Source organism: Echiichthys vipera, assembly GCF_963691815.1.
Source record: "Echiichthys vipera genome assembly, chromosome: 20".
Taxonomy (NCBI): Eukaryota; Metazoa; Chordata; class Actinopteri; order Perciformes; family Trachinidae; genus Echiichthys; species Echiichthys vipera.
The window spans coordinates 13,269,059-13,278,733 of NC_139845.1; the positions used below are offsets into that span (position 1 = coordinate 13,269,059).

General features: G+C 41.6%; 1 protein-coding gene across 1 annotated transcript; it reads left to right on the plus strand.

Annotated features, from left to right (window-relative positions):
- The first annotated feature begins 509 nt into the window (after positions 1-509).
- Positions 510-8,591, plus strand: ppp1r3aa (protein phosphatase 1, regulatory subunit 3Aa). Its single transcript, XM_083934893.1, has 4 exons — positions 510-1,353; positions 2,619-2,677; positions 3,121-3,212; positions 3,725-8,591. Exons 1-4 carry the CDS (start codon positions 548-550, stop codon positions 6,773-6,775), a joined length of 4,008 nt encoding a protein of 1,335 aa, XP_083791019.1. The 5' UTR covers positions 510-547; the 3' UTR covers positions 6,776-8,591.
- The last annotated feature ends 1,084 nt before the right edge of the window (positions 8,592-9,675 follow it).

Here is a 9,675-nt window from a genome sequence, read left to right on the forward strand (position 1 = left end):
TGCAAATATAAGATCACATGGTCATACAATGATATATCATGTTTACATCACAGTCCCTGTTATCACCGGCCACCATGACCAGACACTGTATCACAAACAGGATCAGAAATACTTTAATAATCCCAGGGGGAAATTGTATCCATCATACCATAACACACATCAAAACTCCCATCTCAGCCATGTCATTATTATGTTTTGGAATATTTTCCCATTTGAAGGAGCAAAATATAGAACACCCATCAATATACATCAAACATGCACCTGTTTATACACTGGTTTTCATGAAAGCTTTATTCCCCTTTATTTATTTTGTAACTAGCAAACATATTGTGCGAGGATAACTGAGAGGATAACTGGCCGGCCGTGGTCTAGTTATATGTGTCCTATTAATAGGCCTGGCTCAGACTCAAAATGTTCAGCTGTAACCAAACTCCATCTGTCAAGTCACGTCCTCCTCTCCCTTCTACAGTATCACTGCAGCCAGGCTAGGGGCACTCTGGTCTCTGCCACCCTCCAAGCCAGACAGACGGCAGGAACAGGCAGACAGATGCCTCTCAGACCACCGCACATTATGGAGGGTCTGAACGTCCAACCCTTGGAAGAGGATGGTGTGATCCTGGAGGAGGAAAGTGAAAAAAACAGGGAGCAGGAAGAGGGAGAAATTGAGGCCTCGTCTCCAGTGGGTTCCACCACGACGGACGAGGAAACGGATGAGGACTCTGAACCGGAACCTCCCCAGGTCATTCGGAGGAAGGTGTCATTCGCCGATGCATTCGGCCTCAACCTGGTGTCGGTCAAGGAGTTTGACAATGTTGAAGTAACAGAGTCAGAAGTTAGCCATCCCCCTGAGAGTGAGGCGGCACATCCCTTGGTTGAGTTCAACATGTCCTGTCTGTTTACAGTTCCCTCGTCTCCAGAGGAGCTGGACCAGAGGCTCCAGGCACAGATGGTTGAGCTTGAAAGCATAGAGCTCCTCCCAGGAACCACTACACTCCGTGGCATCATCAGGGTGGTCAACCTCTGCTACAGTAAGTCTGTTTATGCCCGGATTACCCTGGATCGCTGGACAAGCTACTTTGACTTGTTGGCGGAATACGTGCCCGGATCCAGTGATAAGAAAACAGATAGGTTTACATTTACGTATACTCTGGTACCTCCCTCTGAGAGAGAGGGGACTAGAGTGGAGGTCTGTCTGCGTTATGAAACTTCAGTGGGCACTTTTTGGGCTAATAACCAGGAAATGAACTATGTGCTGTTCTGCTACCAGAAAGGTCATGTAAAGGAGCATGGGCCTCAAGTGCAAGAGGAGAGTAGCAGCTACAGGAGCAAGAGGAGCTGTCTCAAAGCTAAAAGGTGAGAGAACCTTATGCTGAATCTTTTTTTAAACACACCTCTGCTGAAGGAGGTCACATCACACTTGCTACAATATACGTCATTGCACAGTAATCAATAATTATATTAAATAAAGGTTATTTGGATCTTTCAGTGCAAACGTGTCATAGCTATTACAAGTGTTTGCTGTGACCGCCTGGCACAAATCAACCACAAACAAGAAATCAAAACTCTAATTTGCTGTGGTTGGAAATTTGACACAGTGGGTCTATTTAAACAATAAGTGGAAGCTGACCAGGCAATTGTGTGCTTACAGTAAGCTGTTATGTAACTTTTCTTGTAATGGATATTTGGACTGCAGAACCCATATATCCCATTTAAGGCCAGGTGTCTGTCCAGGTTTCCATGACATCTCAACATGGCTACGAAAGACAGATATGCTTACTTTATCCTCGTTGACCCCAATTTACATCTCGCTTTTCTGCTTTATAGGAAGAATAATTCCTAATTATGTATTTATGCATGTACTGGTCTGACTTGCTGCAGTATAGAAGTTATGAAGATGAGATAATACAGAAGACAAAAACATTACAACAAATACATTTTTTTTTACAAACATTCAAATAGTTTCAGTTTCAAAGGCTGCTTGCACAGGTATACTGTATGTGTATAATGATAAAATACATAGACTATGTGAAAGCTCCGGCCCAATCTTTTAGATGTTTAGACACAATAAAGAGATGCACTATTGATAAGGGAGAATTGGACAAAGTAAAATAACCCAGTACCAAGTAGTATCGAAACTTCTCCAGTTAAACGATATCCACATTTAGTGCCCAGAATTAGGAAAATGGATAATTTAATATGTGCTTGGCCCACTACCACAGCGGCTACAACCCATACGGTCTGTGGTGAGGTGAAGTTGAGCTCAGTGTGCCTACAGAGTTGGCAGTTCAGAGTACCGAGGTGCTTCCATTTACATGATGGGTACTCTCTTGGTATCTGTATCACTTTATAGTTTACTTTTTAAACGATACCCAACCCTAGCCTTGAGACATTATAAGACATGACAGTTAGTGGAAAGGGTTCCAATGTGGGTGGCACTATAATTCGAAAAGCTGGAATGGTTTGACCATCTCACAAATCATGTTCTGGAATGAAGCCACTCAAAATACAACCTACTATAACACTAAAAAACACAACACCAATACAGAATGTGGTTTATTAAATGTAAAACATATCTGTGAGCTTATGTAATGTTATTCCTACTTAATTTTGAACCACAGAAAGGGAAGTGCGGAGGAAAAGACCAGGGCAACCATTAACACATCAACAGCTGCTGCAGGTGTGTATACTTCATTCTCATTTCTCAGTTTTTTACATCCTTGATTGCTTTCCTCGCCTCCTCTCCTTGCATCGTAGTCCCGACGCAAAAGGCATTTCACAAATCATTTTAAAGATGAATGTCAATTAAATATGACGTTTGTCATAGTTGCCACGGTTTGCTGTGTCACGCTTCTTTTATTCGTCACAGGTGTAAAAAAGGCTTGTGTCAAGGATGCACATGTGTACACTCGCTCATATCTCCTCTGGCAAACCTCCTTTACACCCGGCACTGAGATTGATTTCTAGGTCACAGGCTGGAGGACAGAGGAGTAATAGACAAGGAGGTGCAAAATAGATAAATCAGGAGATGTGTGCGCATGCCTATACGTACATGAATTAAGTCCATGTATAATGCGTGCAAGAGAATTTTGACCCTTCTCTTATTTTGCTTTTTTTTTGCAGAATCAGAGGCTGCACATAAAGCAGAGAAGGCTAACAGAATGGACATCACATATCTACCATCATTACTTTACCATGAAGAACACAAACCTTTGGTGAGGTTAAACTGCTTACGACAAAACAAGTATCAACCAGTGCTAGTCATTTAATATATGTAGTGATCAAGTATGTGTGTACTGTCTGCATAGGTAAAAAAGGTGAGCAGAGCATGTATTTCATACTGCACAGGGCTCAGTGGGTGCCCCAGGAGGAATTAGAAAGTCAGCTAACGTGACACTTGAGAGCATGGTCTGAAATGTGCAAACTATTAATAATAAATGCAATGCGCTTGTAAAAGGTGCAGTAAAGTTGATGATCTAAACAAAAATAGGCCCATGTGCTGAGGATGGAGCAGTTTTGCAACTTATTGCATCATCACATTAATGTTACATATCAAAGAATACTCAATGAGTGGGGCCACTGCATTCATTTTTGTTATCAAACTAGTATGAGGATTTAAAAGTACAGTGGCTGATGACCTTAACGATTAACGCAACTGGTAGCGTCTGGTTATAGTTCAAGTAGTTCAAGCATTAACACTTGGCTTGACCTTTGAACTTTGTGACAGGTGGATAGCAAAAGCAGACAGAGAGCAGCACGTTTGGCACGTGTGCATGACTACCTCTCCCAAAAGAGGCAGCAAGTACCAAAGGCTTATTCACATGACTCAGTCAATGGCCAAAAAGTTTCCCAGCCTTTGCCAACTCCGCGGTGGGACTCTGCCAGCTTTCTCCATAAACGCCAAAAGAAACAATCCAACGAGAGCCCACGGGTGCTCACCTACCACCAGATTCCTCTGCTTACACTGGACTGGAACAGTGATAGAGCTCATCAATGGGGGGCTGCTGAGATGGATGACATCTGGACTGGAAGAGGTAAAATGACCTTGTCAGGAGTGTCAGGGCAAAAAATAGAAGATACAACTCCTGTCAATGATATGTGGGAGACGCTTCGTAATAGTACAGATCATACCGCTGATAAAGAAACCTCGGTGTGTGATGCGTGGCAGGCATTTCTTAACGGGTCGAGCCATACGGACCATTCTGGTGTTCCAGAGTCAGAATGGCTGCAGACAGCAGCTTCAGTGTCTCCCTCAAATGTTAAAGAGCCAAATACCCAACATGCAGAAAGCAGTCAAGAGCTTGAATTTCAGGTGGGCGCGGATACACCTACCACCTTACGTGCACACACGTCAGCTGAATGTCACCTGCTCTCAGACACTTGCAAAATATCATTGGCTAATGTTGCCTTGAACACTGAAGACCAGCCAGTAGAGGCATGTGTCAGCACCCCAAGTAATGACAACACAGTAACACAAGACTTCTCACAGATGAACTCTGTAAAAGATATTCCGCAGGAAATTTGCCTCAAGCGGGCAGTGCCTGTGTCCGAGGGCTCTGTTGACAGTTCAGAGGAGTGTCACAAGCATGTGATCATCGAGAAAGAAAGAGAAGGAATAATGGGAAGCGCAGAAGGAATAGGAAGAGATGAGCTCTTCACACCACACACGTATGACTTAGTAACAAGCTCAGGGGAGTCGGAGACAACAGACATGACAGCAATGCCGGAGTCTCAGAATGCCACTGCTGTAGATAGGATCTCACAGGAAGCAAGTCTGGATGAGGGTCTTTCTTCCAGCAGGGAAGGGGAGGTTACAGGTACCACACACAATGTCATGGATGACACGCTGGCATTTAGGGGGACAATCAGAAAGGGGACAAAGGATGGGGAGAGTTTTGTCTTTTCTAAATCTGGACAAGGACTGGTGAAAGGGATCAAGAATAACTGTGTGGAAAATAAAGTATGTACAGATGAGGAGATATTTAAGCCACAGGAAACAGGAAAAGAAGAGTGTGAAATCTCCCATGAGAGCAAAGAAATTGAAATGAGACTTGCACAGACAAATGCAGAAGAAACCAATCCAAGCGAAACGTCTGAGGAAAGTTTCGAGCAGAGCAGAATAACGGCAAGTAAATTCAAATTGGAAGATTCAGAGGGAAAAGATGTTGCATCAACTAACAAAGACTTGGAAGCATTTGAAATGGAGGAGGTGGAACCTTCCAATTGTACAAAAGGCGATGAAACTCAGAGACTAATTGGTGAAGAAGTGGGAACTAATCAGGTATTAAATAAGAGACATAATGACAATGCTTTACAACTTAGTTCATCATGGCAGAAGGGAAACACTTCAGTAATTTCAGAAATACATAATAAACAGTTAAGGCCAATCAAAGCAGGGGAAGAGGTGTGCATTCAAAAAGAGGAGGGGGACTCAACACAGGAAGAGGTCTCGCAGAAGCTCGCAGTGGAATCGAGGGAAATGAAAAAGGTCTTCCAGGCTGACCATGATGTATTCAGACCTTTTCCAACAGATAAATGCAACCCTGACCCAGAAGAGATGGTAGGAATGAGATGGACTCATTCTCAGGACGATAAGAAGGGTCAAAAGGAGGATGCAGGCAATGAAATGAGCCCAGAAGAGGTTAGGGCAGAGAAGAACGTTGCAAAGAAAGACACTTCAACAGAACTTCAACATGAACCTGAGACGCCGGAAAGAACAGAGGGAGATATGAGTAAGGGAGACAAAGATGTGAGGGTGAGTATTGGAAAGCTGAAAATAGAAGTGCTGAGGGAGTTGTTAGGTAATGGGGAGAACCCTCAGGGGGAAAGGAAGAACGCACCAGCTGAATTGAAAGAGCAAAAGTTGTTAGCAGAAGTCAAGAGCTCTCCATGTGTTGAATATAAGAAATTGTCAAAGGGAACAGAAGACCCTATTAAAGCAGAAACTACTGCAGCACTTGAAGTGATGGATTCAGGTTTGGAGGAGATGTTCATAGAAAGATTTGTAGAAGATTTGGTCAGGGGGATTTGGGAAGAGGTGTTCGGTCGGGAGCAACAGGCCTCTTTTGGAGACACAGATATTGTTGGTGGAATGGGGGGAGAGTTGTCAGATGTACTTGCTAATACACAAGATTGCCATCTTCTTTATGAGAAAGACTTTAATGATGCTTTTGATTCAAGTGTATTTTCCTTGACAGAACTACCAACAGACCCAAATTTAAGTCTCTGTCAAGGCCTTAAGCAAAGTCCACAAAAAGAGAGTCGGTCGCTCACCATAGCAGAACATACTCACTTTCTCTCAGAATCACAGACAGATTTGAATTCAAGTGCTCATCTCAGTCAAGATCTCCCCGTTTTAGCTGCACAGAGTAGGCCGTCCTTGACGGAATCAGCACAAAGCTCTCCAGAGGATCGGGAAAACTACCCTCAAATAAAAGAAGGATCAGTTACCTGGAAAGAGACGGGAAGACAAGCAGAGGACTGTGTAGTCACCCACAGGGAAAGTTCTAATCAGTCAGTCCACCCATCTCTCAAACGTCTGAGTTCTTCCTCTGACAAGTTAAAAGAGTCTGATAGTGTTGTATTGTGGAGTATGTTATACATCCTCAGTCACATCACCAGACTTCTAATTTGCACACTCTTACTGGCTGGATTCTTCTTTATCGTTTTCCTGTATGATTTTCCAGCATTCTTTGCACTCTACGTGTTTTCATTGTGCTGCTGGTTTTATAAGTGGAAGAAACATCGAGTGACGTCAAACAAGGGAATGGTGGGATAGGCCAGGTAAGAGAGAAGGAAAGGTGGTAAAAACTGCTGTGTGTAGCATCACTGTCAAATGAATTGTTATACTTTCACTATCTTTATAATGTTTATTTAGGCCGGGGAAACTATTGTGAAGCTTTGAAGCTACAAAAATGGGTGCAATTTAACAAAAAGCTACACACAGCACTCAGAGTTTGTGTGTTTGGTTGTGTGTGTTTATATTTGCCGTTTCTAATTACAACTAGGCCACACATCTTGCCGAACCTGTTTTTTTTTTCCCCCCGATGCCCATGTTACAAGGTTGGAGCAGCCACGCATCCCGCCTGAGCAGCATGACTTGAGATTCAAGGTCTCGTCTATCTTTTTGCAAGGCATGTGCATGGTTCGCAGAAAAAAAGAGACGGTGAATAGCCTTTTGACAGCCATACTGACATCATATCAGCACTTTCACCAACATTTTAGACAGCATCTTTGTTTATGATGCAGATATTTGGATTAAACACATTCAGTTTCTGTTTCGTTTCTGTGGACAGAATATTACCTTTCTTTGTCTAAAACAGAACATAAATGACATTTATAATGAAATTAAATCATCTGTTATTTATGTGTGTGTGTGTGCTGTTTCAGCAACTCCTGCTGTAGTTCCTGCGAGGCAGCTGCTAAGCACTGTTAATGGAAGATATGTGGCTCGGCCGTAAGTTAGTTTAGTGCTGTGGTTCCCAACGTTTATGTCTGCTGGTTATAACCAGTTCAACCAAAGAGTTTTCTTTATGTTTACATGGTTATTTTTTAATGATGAGGAAAACAATTTTGATACCCATCGGCTCTCTGTCTGTTGAAAATTTAGCCCCTCGAGCTATCGGCCATTATTTCTGGGGTTGTGGTATAGCCAGCAGATATCCAGGCCAAGACTCCTCTTCTGTGTGTTTAAAGCGTGATTAGCAACTTGAGAATGGAGTTGGAGTTGAGAGACAACATTTCTACAGATATCTGCTAAGTAATGCAGATTTCTTTTTTTTTTTAAACTAATAAAAAGCAAAATTGTTGTCAGACAATCGCCAACGGGTTCGGAGATTGTATTTCGGCCAATTTAACTGCACCTCTACTACTCTCCACATGGACTGTTTACCTGCATGCAATCAAAGTCTGCTCAGGCTTAGTGCGTTAATACTACTACTCAAAATACCAGGAAAAAACAGAAAGCTGCTGATACCAAATGCAGTCATATAGGGTTAGGGTTAGGGTCAGATATCTGTTTAAAAAGATTAATCAGAATCAGAATCAGAATGCCTCACTGTCATTGCATGTGTCACATGCAACATGAGGGTGTCTCTGCATTTAAAAGAACTTCAAACATTCACATACTTTTAAAATATGTACCGTCATTTTGTTGTATGTGACACATGCAATGACAATAAAGCATTCTGGTTCTGCTTATTAGATTAAGTAAAGTATAAAGCAATCGATATACTCTGATGCAGTGGAAATGTGTTTTGTCCACCTTATTCCTCCCCTGTTATGTCTCATGGCCCCTTAAATTATTTTTGCAACCCCATGATCCGGTTCCAAACTCTAAATTAGGAGCCGCTGAATTTAGGAAATGAGTGAAATTTACACCTTGTTGAATGTGTTTGTTGATGCTGAGTTAGTGTAAACAATTACGTGTATGATGTGTGTATATTTGCAGTGTTTTATGGGCCCAATATCACTTGACAACGCACCAAATGCGAACAAAGTGAGTATGTGTTTGATTCTGCAATAGTGGGGCATTGGAGATTTGAAATATTTCCCTTTCCTTGCTTTTCTTCAATAAAAGAAAAACAACTCTAAAATTTCTTTTTTTGGTCTTTTACAACATTAAGTATTTGTTAAAAATGTTGATAATTTTGTACTTTTTTTAGCTTCACTATTTGATATTAAACTAAATACTAACTGGCCTTACATCCACTGTAAATGTTCATTAAAGGATGCAAAAGGTGTATAAAATCTACCTGTACCTAATTTTTTACCCATGTTCTATCTGCTATCCATCTAGCGTCATAGTCAACTTTCTATTTGTTGACAGGAATGTTTTTAGTCCATTTGTAAGATTTCTACTGTTTTTAGTGTCTAATTTCAGATATTGTGAAAGTATATTTGCATTTTTTGCAGCTGCATTTATACTGTGTGCATTTTCTTCTTTATTTCATCTCCTCCTTTTTAAAGCTTAAAAATACCCCAAATACCCTTATAGAACTAACTCCAGAAGAACAGCATGTTCAATTTCAGGGAATTAACTACATTTATATAGTGCTTCTATAAAAAGCTCTTTACGATTTTAGCCTCTCATTCACCTAGTCAAGCACACACACACACACACACACACACACACACACACACACACACACACACACACACACACACACACACACACACACACACACACACACACACACACACACACACACACACACACACACACACACACACACACCCCAGTAATGCAAAACAACACTGAACTCCTACTCTGTTTAGTCGTTAGGAATGTTTCTTAATTCAAGTGACACGTATATTCTGCCAATGGGAAGTTACATTCTTGAATGCCTCACAACTAGGTGGAGTGGAGACGAGGCCCCCAATGGTGTTTTAAGAATTCATACCTCAAATGAATGCTCTGGTCAGTATGCAGTAAGTGTAACTGGAAAAGGTCATAATCCTTGTTGGCAATTGTGTGAGATGACACCCTTCAGCGCTTCTTTGTTCTTGGATTTGGAGAGTGCTATAAAAAGGTAATACCGTTATTTCAAGGAACTTGTAGCAAAAAAGGTCAGAATTATGACATTCTTTAAGGATATAATCTTAGAAAGTTTCAATAGAGTTACATGACGATTATCAGATAAATCAACTCTTTGAACCTTAGCAGGCTTTGAAGCGAAA

Bases quoted from the DNA above. Each gene is read 5' to 3' on its own strand.
- ppp1r3aa (XM_083934893.1), top strand. From the start codon at position 548: ATGCCTCTCAGACCACCGCACATTATGGAGGGTCTGAACGTCCAACCC. The intron at 1,354-2,618 runs GTGAGAGAACCT...TTTGAACCACAG, and splicing joins AGCTGTCTCAAAGCTAAAAG to AAAGGGAAGTGCGGAGGAAA. The intron at 3,213-3,724 runs GTGAGGTTAAAC...ACTTTGTGACAG, and splicing joins ATGAAGAACACAAACCTTTG to GTGGATAGCAAAAGCAGACA.